This window comes from Ranitomeya variabilis, chromosome 3, assembly GCF_051348905.1.
Source record: "Ranitomeya variabilis isolate aRanVar5 chromosome 3, aRanVar5.hap1, whole genome shotgun sequence".
Classification (NCBI taxonomy): Eukaryota; Metazoa; Chordata; class Amphibia; order Anura; family Dendrobatidae; genus Ranitomeya; species Ranitomeya variabilis.
The window spans coordinates 681,940,273-681,954,610 of NC_135234.1; the positions used below are offsets into that span (position 1 = coordinate 681,940,273).

Consider the following 14,338-nt stretch of genomic DNA (forward strand, 5'->3'; position numbering starts at 1 on the left):
AGTTCTCAGCAAAAGTCACTACACTGTGAATGGAGCTGTGCTGTCCTGGCTGTGTTCACTATTTACAATCAGCCTTAGCTGAAGCTGACATCACCTACCGTAATTGGTGAGAATGCTCACAATAGATCTACAGTGTCAAAGCCTGGACAGCCCCTTTAACACCCTACACCTGATTATGTTACAATGTTTTAATAAACTGGAGCAGTATAGGCCACCATAGTTGCCTCCATCATATAGAGCAGTCTTCAGCTGCTCCCTTCAGGCTGGAGTCTGGATTTAGGATATCTCTTCATGCTTGGCTTCCTGGCAGCCAGGGCTGAACTGGCCATCTGGCAATTCTGGCAAATGTCAGCAGGGCCTGTCTGGTCATGGGCTGCCTTGTCTGCTACATTGTTATCAGAATCGGCATCCTTAAGATGCCCATACTGAAACGGAGCTCAAAGTTGCTGGCTTAGTCACTTATTGCAGCAGTCCACAGGCGTGCCCTCTGTCTGCGACTGCTGGAGGACAGCACCAACAGGGGACTTCAGCAGAGCAATAACGTCACTGCATCATGCTGCCTGCCTCCACTGCAAGAATGGATAGAAGAGGAGTCAGACGCTGCGGAGCATGAGCCAAATCTGGTGTTTTGCCCGGCTCTTCCCACTTGGCCTGTGAAGGTGGAAAGTAGGGTTTATATTTGTGGGGTTGATGTCACCTTTGTATTGTCCAATAACATCAAGCCCATGGTTTAGGAATGGAGAAGCGCCTATAAGACACCTATCCATTACTAATCCTATAGTTATATTGTAAATAAACACACAAAGTATAAAGTTTTTTATTTCAAATAAAACAAACCACACTTTTCCTTTTTTTATTTAAAAATAACAAACACAGTTATACTCACCTAACGCCCATTGCATCTAATAGGTGGCTGTCACCTGCTATTGTTAGGCTGAGAGGAGCCAATATCTATGGCCCTATACCAGCCTGAGAATACCAGCCCCTAGTTGTTTGCTTTAGCTTGGCTGGTTGTCAAAACTGGGGAGGACCCCATGACATTTTTTAAAATTATATATTTACATAATTAAAATAAACAGCTTGGGGACCGCTCTATTCTTGATAACCAGCCTTGCTAATTCTGACAAAAGAGGGTTGTAGCCCGCAGCTATCAGTTTTACCTGGCTGGTTATCCAAAGTACAGGGGATCCCATGACGTTTTTTTTAAATTACTTATTTAGAGCTCAGGTGTCAGCTGATGAATACTCCCATCAGCTGCCACCTGCTCACTGTTATTAGCGGCAGCAGGTGTAGGCTGATGGGAGCAGTAGTAAACTTTTTACCTCTCATTTGAGCGTGGGAACTGCAGCTGTCTGACAGGTGGTAATGATTTTACGCCAATCAGAGGCAGTGTTTGCCATGCTGTCATGCACATGACAGTGTGGCAAACATTGAATGTTCGAGCCCCCCATTCAAGTGAATGGGATTCGGTTTCAGGTACTTTTCTGGTACCCAAACCTTTTTTTAACTCTTTGGCCGAACCTGAACATCCAGGGGTCCACCCATCTCTACTCACTTCTGGTAGTTGTGCATGACAGGCACAACGCTGATGCTAAGCGATGAAAGACGGTGGTCCTGGAGCTCTGGAGCACCTTCCGCCCGCCTCCTGGCGCTCTGCTCAGAAGCTGTGTTGCAGTAAATTACAAAGAAAGGTGGGCGGTGGAAATCCACAAGGTGCCTAACTCTGAGTCAGGAACCACCCAGGTCAGATAACAAAATTCCATTTATTCAGCACACTCAATATGTTTGGTAAATAAGGCGAAATGTGCATTAGAGAAAGTATAGTTCGAGGTAAAAAAAAAACTGCAATTGGAGCGATTTTTATGGCCAAGATAAACCTTTCAACACAACTGAAAAATCGAACCTGATACACCCTATATAAGAGTTTTGTTCGATAACAAAAATGTACAAAGAAATAGGAGGAGGCCCGACTGGAACTGGGGGATCTGCCTCTACTTGACAGGATGTGTTCTGCTTTAAGTCAATATTCTGAGAATAAGTCAACGATGTAAACACTTTATCTTTTTGTCAGAGTAATCTCATAATCTCTGGCCCTTCCTTCTACAGATTATATGACATTATTATTGAGGTTTCATCCAACTTCAATAATAACTGATGGAAATTAGTTTAAAAGAATTAGGAATAAAGGGATTAACCAATAAACCATTTTATAGTGTTTGGATTATATGTTTTATAGATTACTACTCAATCTTTTAAAGAGGTGGTCTAATCTTCTTTCTTCAGGAGCCACTCTGCTTCCTGCTCGTTAGGGGGCAGTGGGTTCATGAAGATTGACAGTTAGGACCACGATCATGGTCGCACCAGTGCTCCAAGCCTGAGAGCTCTCCCATGCTTCCAGCAAAGGCAGCATTAGAGGAGGGCAGGGACGCTGGACTTGGCTGGACCAAGTCAGGTTCAGTGCAGCACATGCAGGCTCTAAAGCAAAGAGCATGCAAGTCCCGTGCTCCTTGTCTGAAATACTGCAGAGGTGGTTGGTAACCTAGGCAATGAGCAGTACACTTCAGATTTATAAATCCTTCCCTCCTTGGGAACAGTGAGGATTTTTACTAGGAGGTAAGTTTCAAAGTTGCTTGTTTTTACAAGCACTTTTCAATTTTAAAACTTTAGAAACTTGTCTCCGACAAAATGCAGATTCAGTTACTTAAACATTCATGTAGACTGAACCCCTATAAAAATTATAGCAGTAACATTCATTTTAGTGTTGTAGATACAGAAAAATTCACTTACAATCCATATGCAAATGAGGGCCCTTGGTGGACTCTTGGCATGGCAAATAGCGTTTTTGGCACCGTTACTGAGCTTGATTGACAGAGCAGAGTTTGTTTTCTGACAGTGATCGCCGCCTAAGCTTAAAACTCTGTTCCTGCACTGACTTTGGAGGAGCCCGGTATCAAGCTGACATTATTAGTCTGGGCAACCACTCAGGGAGGGTACGGGCACTATCTGACCTCTGTCTCCTGCCAGGCTGTGGCCATCGCTCGCTACACCTTGAAGTGTGTGGATTCAGAGAGGAGATGGAGATCAGAGCCATGCCTGATGCCTCCTCACTAAAGGACCAGCGCAGTCCACCTCTGAACCCGGGAAGCGTACAACCCACTTCAGAGAAGCAATGATGTGGGTGAAAAAAGCTGCACACATACATGAGTTTTGCAGAGAGTCGGCAATGACATCCACAGAGGAGTGATAACATGCTGTGAGGCCAACCAGTCTGGGGAAAGCAACATCACATCATCTAGTCAAAGTCCTAAATAGTCCATGAATATTATGCTAATATGAAGCGCAAAGTCTATAAAGCTTATTTTTAAACATGGGTCTATGTGTTAAATACTATAGAAGGCTGGATAGGCAGGGTATTTAGCAATAAATAGTCTAATACTGGTGGGTTGGAGGGTATGGAGGACCGGTCAGGTTCCCGTTAAGACTTTGGGTGAGTGTTACTACACTTTACTGTATGAGTATAACAGCACTGGAAGGGTATAGTGCCCATTATACCAGCTCAAAGGAACTTAATGAAAATTCTAATTTTAATACTTAATTAAAAAAAATATTTTATCAATTGGTGATTGTTTAATACTTTAGACAGGCAGACCGTGGTAAAAGATGTGCATAGTCCACATAAGGCTGCCATTGTTCTCGGCAGCCTAAGTCCTGCTTTTCACAGGATGATGCGCTGTCGAGAATTATTATTTTTTGTGCAGCCAAAAAGACTATTGCACCCAACAAAAGAGCATTTTGCTCATTCACCGGGTTCACGATAATCTTCCTGTATAAATGCACCTTACATTTTGGGCAGAGAAGATCTAAAATTAGATCTGCAGAATATGTAAAGTAACATATAGCATATTTTTAAAGATGGAGTGTTTTCTGGTAGCTCTATGATTTGACCGCCATGATCAGAATCTTTCAGTGAGACCCAACTCTTAGAAAATTACGGTCTAAGCCTCGAGTGTACTAGAAGAAGAGAATGCTAGACCTTGGAGCCATCACTTGCCGCTAGGGTTCCATTTCTTATAGGTTGATTAATAAATAATCTATATATGTCCCGTGTTCAACAATAGCATCAAAGATTGCAAAGCAATGAAGAGTGAACGTGCACATGTCCCAGACACAGAGGGTGCAACTTTCAGAATTATTTTCTCTTATGAGACCAAGGAACCCCAGTCCAACACTGTCCACCACCGCTAACCAGTGAATCATACTGTGGGGGAACAGTCTGGTAGCATCCGTGAGTCCATCACGATTGATTTGGTGCCCCTCTGCATTTATGCACGGTAGTATGGCATCAATTACATCCTACACCTTAGAGTTGCTTCTGAAAATGGGTAGAATTCTTTTGAAACAGCTATGTGCACTTGTCTCGACGTGCAGAAGCACAGACAGGCATTGTTTGCAGTTCTGTCCTTGGTGCCCAAATAGAAACATTTACAGTACGTCTTGTAGTGCGTAGTACCTATATATAAAGCCTATAAAGAGTGGACGCTCATTCAGTACATCAGGGTATTTCTAAAGACATATGAGGGATTTGTGTGTGTGCCACATTAGCATACCGTATGGCTGACACCCCGCTGTATTTTTCAGACAGCTGGTAATTGCAGCCTCTCCCTGTGTCAGGCACACCCAGGCTGTGTTCTCCCGCTCTGGAATCAGAGCTTCTCACAAATTTCTGGAAACAAAAAAGAGATTTTATTACCAGAGTCCACAGCAAGTATACTAACTGGTCTAAATGGCTGCCTTCTCCTATTCTTATAACTTGCCACTTTGGCGTCCAGATGCTGTTGATACTGAACGTAAATTGTTCCTCAGCCCTTCGTCATCCGAAAGCCACACAACAGAATCCAGCACTACAAAGGTATCCTATTCCCAAAGCACTGAAGAAACCATTAAGACCAAAGTGAGTGTGAACTGTGACAGCCAGACTTCACAACGCTTGGAGAATGGAGAGGGAAAGCTTAACACCGAACTGGCCTCCTTCAAGGACAAGGTGAGTGCAGAGGGAAGGGCAGATGATGATGGGAGTCTACATGTCTACATACTACAAATATGCTAGGGTTCAACTCAATGAGGAAGTGTGGAGAGGAGACTGAGCGCTCCGTGCATTCGTTTTACATTACTGCGTAGCATGGTTTTCTCATAGAAAATGGTGGAACACTAAGTAATATTCATTGTGTATTATAGAAAATCAACTTTTCACAATTATTCACTAATTGACTGAATGTATAGAACAGGCCGGTGGTCATCTGTTGGACACATTGTCAACACTTAGGTTTCATTTTTTGATCTGTGTGATATAAGACTAATTGTCCTTATGGCCTTCGTTGGTGAATATGCATGGCCCAATTTAAGTAATTGTATTAGATCAGGTTAAACATATTAAGGGATGTAAAATATATGATAATAGATCACTTCAGTTGTCATCAGTTTCCATTCACTTGTAGTGAAATGTGGAGACCTGTTATAAGCAATACATGAGTCTTTTTTCTAAGTTATTTGCTTCATATACCACTTGCTGTGCGTTTTGGAATTTACACATTTGATAAAAATCGAGCAGATTTTGGATAGTTCTGCCAACTATCGAATGTGTATCGGGACTTTCTGACTTTCTCCTGACAGATGATGTTGTTGGACATAAGGATGAGATGGTTGGAATTTAATCGTCCAATCCTTTTGTTCTGAAGTGAATTAAGACACTGCAACATAATTCAGAATATCCCAGAGTTTCTGTGATTGGGCAGTCAGGAGAGATAGCCGTTTCTCTGCTGAATGGTAGTTTGGCCTTCAATTATCTAATGGCTATGGCCTGCATCATTCCTTATGACATCATTGAGATGGATGTTGCTTACTTAATACACAAGGGTCACCAGAAGAGCATCCAGCTGTAGGTTGTCTAGAAAGAATTTAATATGAGGAGAAAATAATTCACATTTTTATATCGGATGGTTATTTTGTGTAGTATGAAAAAAATCTCTATTGTCTTAAAGAGGTCTAAATCACAATTGGTGCGCAATTCTATAGGAAGGGAGCTGCATAGGATGCGAATACATTCCCTAGCTTCTGATTACAGATAAGGCTGATCTGATCACATATAGGCCTAGTCTGATAACATATAGGTCTCATCTGTTCACACATAGGCCTCATCTGATGACACATAGGCCTAGACTGATGACACACAGACGTGGTCTGATCACATATAAGCCTAGTCTGATTACATATAGGTCTAGTCTGATTACATATAGGTCTTATCTGATGACACATAGGCCTAAACTGATGGCACACAGGCCTAGACTGATGACACACAGGCCTCGTCTGATGACACATAGGCCTAGACTGATGACACACAGGCCTCGTCTGATGACACATAGGCCTAGACTGATGATACACAGGCATGATATGATCACACTTAGGCTTGGTCTGGTCACATATAGGCCTACTCTGATTACACATAGGCCTAGACTGATGACACACAGGCCTCGTCTGATGACACATAGGCCTAGACAGATGACATACAGGCCTTGTCTGATGACACATAGGCCTAGACTGATGACACACAGGCCTCGTCTGATGACACATAGGCCTAGACTGATGACACACAGGCCTCGTCTGATGACACACAGGCCTAGACTGATAACACACAGGCATGATATGATCACACTTAGGCTTGGTCTGGTCACATATAGGCCTACTCTGATTACACATAGACCTAGACTGATGACACACAGTCCTCATCTATGACACATAAGCATGGTATGATCACCCTTAGGCTTGGTCTGGTCACATATAGGCCTAGTCTGATTACATATAGGCCTCGTCTGATGACACATAGGCCTAGACTGATGACACACAACCTTGTCTGATGACACACAGGCCTCATCTGGTGACACAGGGGCATGGTCTGATCACACTTTTAGGCTTGGTCTGATCACATATAGACCTCACCTGATCACAAATAGCCTTCGCCCCACCAGATAACTTCAGGTGTAGAAAATGTTGGACAAACATTGAAAATGTAATATATGAAACTACACAAGGAGACCAGGCAGGAAACAGTGGCTAGGTGCTATTTATTAAATTCCCACCACTTACAGTATATAGCCCTAATATACTGGTATATGACTATAGAGACAACAGCCTGAAAATGTTTGCTTGTAAACTCTCCATCACAAATAAGCTTTGCTAATAAATATTTTTTCAGATTAAGGCTTTGTTTATATTTTATTTCATTTACAGCAAGAATAGCTGTAAAAAAAAACATTACCAACATTTGAACTGTAACAAAATACAAGAAAATCAATGAGGTCCTTCAGGATCTGCCAACATCATTTTGAAAATGAGTCCAGAAAGTTGTCATGGATCTGGTATAAATAGCAGTCATGACGCCACGAAGAACAGTGAACTGAAGCTTACACTATATTTTTTAAGGCATAAATAAAAACTATGCAGTCTTTTTTCTCTAATAAAATAACATTATACTTCACTAAAAGATTTAGTGAGTAGGAAAGCAAAGGGGGAGGAAAGGAGTCTGGGGCTCTGATGATGTACTTTTCAGACTAACTCACTGGTGAAGGACTGTGTTTTATTAGGTCCACCAGAGAAAATTATTCTTACGGTTCATCCACCATCTTTATGGTAAATGGTACCTTTATCTCAATTTCATATTTGCACGTATGGTAACTATAAAAAATACTCAGGTCAGTTGTATAAGAATTAGTCTAGTGTTACCTAATTGCTCAGAGGGTAATAATGAAGACCAGCCTAAAGACAAGTCCCCAAAGAATCCTGAAAAAAACACCCCATTGATAAAGACCATGGCGGATTAAAAAAAAAGGCCTAGCCAGATGAGCAGTGGGAATAAAATAAGAGCGAAAACTGATCACTTTTGACTTGGTGACAAGTAGGGTCTGATTGCACTGTTAAAATATTACCATCCAGGGTTCTTGGCTAGGGAATCCCCCAGAAAACATCTGTAATATGTGGGGGGGACCAGGGAGCAAGTGGTTGATTTCACTACAGCGCCACCATAGCTTAAATTAAGCCATTGAAATCAATAGCTTGTCTAGGTAATGCACAAGAGGTGAGAGGGCTTCCAGTATAACATACACTATTTACACCTAAGAAAAGTAGACTACGCCTCAATTTATTCAAAATTCTCTAACAGTATTTGAAAAGGGGATTTCTACATCAGGCAATTCCTTAAAATGGCTCTCCTCCATAATGACTCCAAATTATCTTGGATGCATTTCCAAATTTTTATTTTCATACATCTATAGGAAGAAGTTGTTAGGCAATCATACGATAGCTCTATCAGTCATCTCAATTAATGGGCTATCCCCATAGAGGAAATGAAGACATAGGCAGACCTTGTAAGGACAACACGCAATCTGTGACATTCATGTACATGACATAGTGGAATCTGACATATAAGCAAGATGGGGAAAGGTAACTACTGACACCTTGAGTCGTATTAGGTTCTAGGAGAGTAATATGAATGTAGACATCAGATGGTGGAATCTCATGTATAAGTGGAACAGAAGGTAAATCTCTGATGAGAAACATCTTTGAAGGTTCACATGCATGTGTGATATGACAACTAGGAAATGCAAAGTCTAAATATTCTGTCTCATTATCCAATTGTGATTTGCAGATTAGATTCCTGGAAAAACAACGTCAGATTTTGGAGGAACGCTGGTCAATGTTGCAGAAAGAAGAAAATTCTGAAAAAGACCTAGAACCTATTTACCTTTCATATATAAGTCGCCTCCTTGGACAAGTCAATGGTGTAACCAAGAGAAACAACGAGACGCAGAAGAACCTGCTGGAAGTGGTGGATTCTGTCAATGACATAAAAGACAAGTTAGTTTTTGTTTGTGGGATCGTGCTGATGATTTACAGTGCTGTACCAAAGTTTTAGGCAGGTGTGGAAAAAATGCTGCAACGTAAGAATCCTTTCAAAATAGAAACGTTATTAGTTTATTTTAAAAAAAAAATAACAAAATACAAAGCAAAAGAGAAATTTAAATCAAATCAATATTTGGTGTGACCGCCCTTTGCCTGCAAAACTGGGTTCTTCTAGGTATAATTGTACAAAGTCCTTGAAACAACTTGGCAGGAAGGTTGTTCCAAACATCTTGGAAACATCTTGTGTTTCTTCGTGAAATCTCAGACAGACTCAATAATGTCGGAGCCATATCATTATATCCAGAACTCCATGTTTTTACTTACATTGAAGATAGTTTTTAATGTAATTAGTTGCATGTTTGGGGTCATTTTCCTGCTGCAGAATAAATTTGGAGCCAAAGGGATGCCTCTCTATTGATATTGCATGATTGATAAATATCTGTTGGTATTTTCTCAGCATTGAGGACAACAGGAAATGGGTAACGTTGAGGACAGTAGACGAAGTGATCAACTAGAGAAACTTAGTGCAGAAGATGAAAGACACATTATGATTACTTCCCTTCAAAATGAGAAGATATCCAGCAGTGCCATCTACCCGGAATGACATTAACCAGTGAAATCCAGCTACACACATTTACTGTTTGGAGAAGTCTGGCCAGAAGTGGTCTTCATGAAAGAATTGCAGCCAAAAACATGGAATCCAGGCCAATTGACTAAACTATGCGTGAAAAAATAGGAACTGGGGTGCAGAAAAATGGCAATGGGCAGTATGGACTGATAATGAAAATTTTAAAATATTTGGCTGCAACAAAAGGCAGTTTATTCATCAATGGTCTAGAGAGCAGTATGGTAGTGAGTGTCTGAATGAAGCATGGTGGAGGTTCTTTTCAAGATTGGGGCTGCATTTTAGTAAATGGAGTAGGGAATTGTTTCAGGATTACTGGTGTCCTCAATGCTGAGAAATATTGGAAGATACTTATCCATCATCATCATACCAATTTATTTTGCAGCAGGAAAACAAGCCCAAGCATACAACCAATAATACTAAGAACCATTTTCAGCGCAAACAGGAACCAAGAGTCCTGGAAGTAATGATAAGGCCCCCACAGTGCCCTGCTCTCAACATCGAGTCTGTGTGTAATTACATGGATAAAGAAGGATTTGCATCCATAGTCTACATCTACAGAAGATTTGTGGTTAGTTCTCCAAGATGTTTAGAACAAACTCCCTGCTGAATTCCTTCAAAACCTTTATGCAATTGTATCTAGAAGAATTGGTGCTGTTTTGAATTCAAAGGAAAGTCACACTAAATATTGATGTGATTTAGATTTCTCTCTTTGCTTTTTCACTTTACATTTTGTTAATTGATAAAAATAAACTAACAATTCAATTTTTGAAAGCATTTTTACTTTGCAGCATTTCCTCCACACCTGCTTAAAACTTTTGCGCAGTCCTGCACTTGACATGCTTGTTTAGCCACTCACTGGTGTTTAAGAAGGTCCTCATAGACCAATAGTTAGAATAAAGTTTAACAAATATTAGATTCAATTAATGTTTAACACATGTTTAAGGCCTTCATACACATTAGATTCATCTCAGAAGGACCCAGTGATGGTGATTGTCAGGTTTATACGGCAAGAACCAGGCCATTAAACAACTAACGATTGTCTATATACTGTATATGCAGATAGGCAGTCGCTTATCCTGTTTAGACCGTCTGACGAACATGTTACTTCACTGGATGATTGTTGATACAATTGTTCTACGTGTAGAGTAAATGTTAATCGTTCTCTTGATTACACAGGACAATATGTCGCTGATAACAATGCGTAGAAATTATCCCACTCCATGAACGAGCTTGTTCATCTGATGTTTTCTGACCTACTTGAAGTGCCAACAGTTGACAATAAGAATTGCAATGAGCGTTCATTTTGACAAGCTCGTTCTCCAACTAATAGCTTATCTAAATGGGCATAAGAAGGACTGAGCATGTTTAATTCAATGTCAGGTCCGATTGTTCCCACTGCTTCATCCACTCTCGTCGTTAAAAACATATGAACGCCTATCTGAACAAAGTGTGCATGTGTTTGGGGAGAGGTCTAGATAATAATAATAATTTTATTTATATAACGCCAACATATTCCGCAGCGCTTTACAAATTATAGAGGGGACTTGTACAGACAAGAGACATTACAGCATAACAGAAATCACAGTTCAAAATAGATATGAAGAGGAGTGAGGGCCCTGCTCGCAAGCTTACAATCTATAGGAAAAAGGGAGACACGAGAGGTGGATGGTAACAATTGCTTTAGTTATTTGGACCAGCCATAGTGTAAGGCTCGGGTGTTCATGTAAAGCTGCATGAACCAGTTAACAACCTGGTTATTGGACAGCGAGGTGATGAGGGTGTTAAAATAGGTTTGTTTGGAGAGGTGAAGGACAGAGTTGTATGTTTTAAGCATAAACTTATAATGGATGAAATCTTCGGGTAGATTAGATTTTCTCCACGGACGTTCGGTGCACCTGGAGCACCGCTGCAAGAAACGTGTGTCCAGCGTGTGCCACGGTTGTCACCGTCTGTGCTGAGTTGTTCTATGTATAGGAGGTGCAATTTCATCCAGGGCACTTTGGAGGGTTTCATTGTAATGCTTCAGTGCAGAATCAGGACATGAGATGGAGGAGATAGGGGCCAATGAGGACTGCAAGTTCTGCATAAGTTTCTGGGTGTTAATGACCTGTATGTTTCTATAAGTATGGAAAGTGGGGATGACCTGAGTGGGATGGCAGTTCTTGATAGAGAATGAAAGAAGGTGGATAGATAATGGTTGGTAGAGTTCACCTGTATGGCTATCTTTATTGTCAGGGTCAATTGATCTGGTATGTTTGATTGAAAGTTTACTGTAGGACACAGAAGTATCATGATGTTTAAGTAATATAGATCTGTGGGGTCATGATTCAGTCAACTGATCTACTGTAATCAGTACTGACTGTATCTTCTCTGTACTCCATATATTATCAAATTTGCACATCTTAATAGGTAGGACTGGAGAAAACTCCTATTTGTTATTCTATGCGCCAGGTAGTGAGTAAATCGCTTATTAGCTCATAATTATACCTATTACGCTGAATCACAACATATTGCCTATATATGACCTATAGAATTGGTGAAACTCCAAGATGCAAAACCAAATGATTGGGAGGAACCTATAATTTAGAGTCAATAAATCAGCCCAAATTCAGCAGCAACCCAAAATATAAGATTATCCAGTTTGTGATTACACCTGATATACATCCATTAGAATCCCATAAATAGTCTTCAAAAACACCTTTGCCAAATTATGGTCCTTACACACGTTAAATTAAATCTGACCTAACCCGTCAATACCAGCAGGATTGGCTGACAGTCTAAAGTGTATGGTGGCCTCCAGACTCTCCATCGACAGATCATGCTAGGGGAGAAGGGTCTGGCCTGCGGAATTTCAGCAGTTGATCCTTTTGGTATATTCTGCCAATATCACAGAGTTCGGCCAACTATAGTCAAATGTGTATGGGGGCCTATAGAGTTAAAGCGATTTTGAAGGGAATACAAATGATTATTTAAAGGCATCAGGCTGCTTTAAAAAAAAGGCAAAAAAAACTATACTCACCCACAGTTTCACCTTCCACTCCAAGTCTTACCCTGTCCTTGATGGTCTGTTCTTCATGGCCATATCCTTAAAGAGGACCTTTCTTCGGTTTTAGCATATTAAACTGGCCACATTATGGAATAGTGGCTGCAGAGCTGAATAATGTAATAATGTAGTTTTTATTTTTTAATTTCTTCTCTCATTTGTGGAGATATTAACTAGTAAAGTTTAGGTTATAACTTATGCTAAGTTCAAGGGGTGTTATAGATTTTTCACTGGGGGCATTTGCTTCTTCTCCTTAGTTTTGATGACCAATCATAAGAAGACAGCAACATACTGGGGGGAAAAGAAAACACCATCACAATACATTAGAACAGCCTTTCTCCTGCGTGAAACATTGAATGAGTGGTTTCACTGCAAAATTACAAAGCGATGGAATTGGAGCAGAGATGAGTGTGATTAAAAACAACTTTCAGCTTTCCTCTCACAGCAGTTAGTGTGGGAGGAGTTGATAGAGCTGAGCTGACAGCGCTGTGAAGAGCACTACAGATGTGTTTGTAATGGGACAAAGCTCTGATGCACAAACGGCAGCTAAAAGAATTGTTTTATAAAGCCACAAAGTAAAATGGAAACTAATTGTACCACTTGTAAAATGTAGTATATGACTAATGTGACCTATGTAAAGATAATTACTAACTTTACACTCATGCTTTCCTTGCCTCCTAGGTTTGAGGATGAACTGTGCATACGTACTGACTTGGAATATGCCTTTGTGCAACTGAAAAAGGTACAGTAATAACTCTATAAATTAAATGTCTTCTAAGCAACATTTGTGCTTATGCATTGACAATTTAAAATGGTTTGCAAACGACAACATTCATTATTTTAGTTGCTTCTTCTTCTTTCTTTAATGTGGTAAATAAAAAATCCAAAAAACAATTGTAGAATTGCACTATTTTTGCAACTTTGTCGCACTTGGGGGTTTTTTTACCCGCTTTCCAGGGCATCACATGATAAAATAAATGGTGTAATTCAAAAGTACAATTCATCCTGCAAAAGACAAGCCATAAGACGTCCATGTGGACAGAAAAATAAATAAAAAGTTGTAGCTCTAGGAAGAAGGGGAGGAAAAAGCGAAAATGAAAAAATGGAAACTGGCTGCGGCTGGAAAGGGTTGAAGGGAACATGCCATCCTAGGCTATGTTCATATTGTGTTTTTGGCTACCCCAGTGGCTTTGTCCGGGCTTATAGATGAAGCATTGGAAAACAGGATTCAGATATTGTGCTGATGAGGCCATTGACTTTAATGATGCAGATAGAGTCACATTTTGCCATGTCGGGCATCATTTTCAATAGTGTGTGCCTATTTGAGTCAGGTAACAAAGCGCAGTCAACTACTTTTTGTTTCCCACCTCACATAAGTGGATACTGCTGAAAATAATGTCTGACAGGACAAACATTAACTCCGTCTGCATCATTAAAGTCAAATGCCACATCAGCACAAATGTCAGAACTGTGGTTTCCAGGGCTTCAGACGTAAGTCTAGACGGAGCCACTGAGAGTAGCCCAAAACTCAATATGACCCTAGTCTTATTCATGCTGCCAGTGGTTCAGACACTGGATGCGTTCTTGCGTTCTTGTTTGTATGATTTACTCTGAAACGATGTGTGAATTGGAGTTGGGAATAACCGCCAAAGACCTGACTTGAACAAGTCCTCCAAGACACATACTCCCCAGAAATCTTTACAAAGTATGTCTTC

General features: G+C 40.5%; 1 protein-coding gene across 1 annotated transcript in view; it reads left to right on the forward strand.

Annotated features, from left to right (window-relative positions):
• The first annotated feature begins 4,645 nt into the window (after nt 1–4,645).
• LOC143817005 (keratin, type II cytoskeletal 80-like) overlaps nt 4,646–14,338 on the forward strand; it is a 45,518-nt gene continuing 35,825 nt past the window's right edge. The window contains exons 1-3 of the mRNA XM_077298047.1: nt 4,646–5,041; nt 8,699–8,907; nt 13,305–13,365. Coding sequence (XP_077154162.1) covers nt 4,784–5,041; nt 8,699–8,907; nt 13,305–13,365 — 528 coding nt within the window. The 5' untranslated portion in view covers nt 4,646–4,783. The remainder of the gene's footprint in view (nt 5,042–8,698; nt 8,908–13,304; nt 13,366–14,338) is intronic.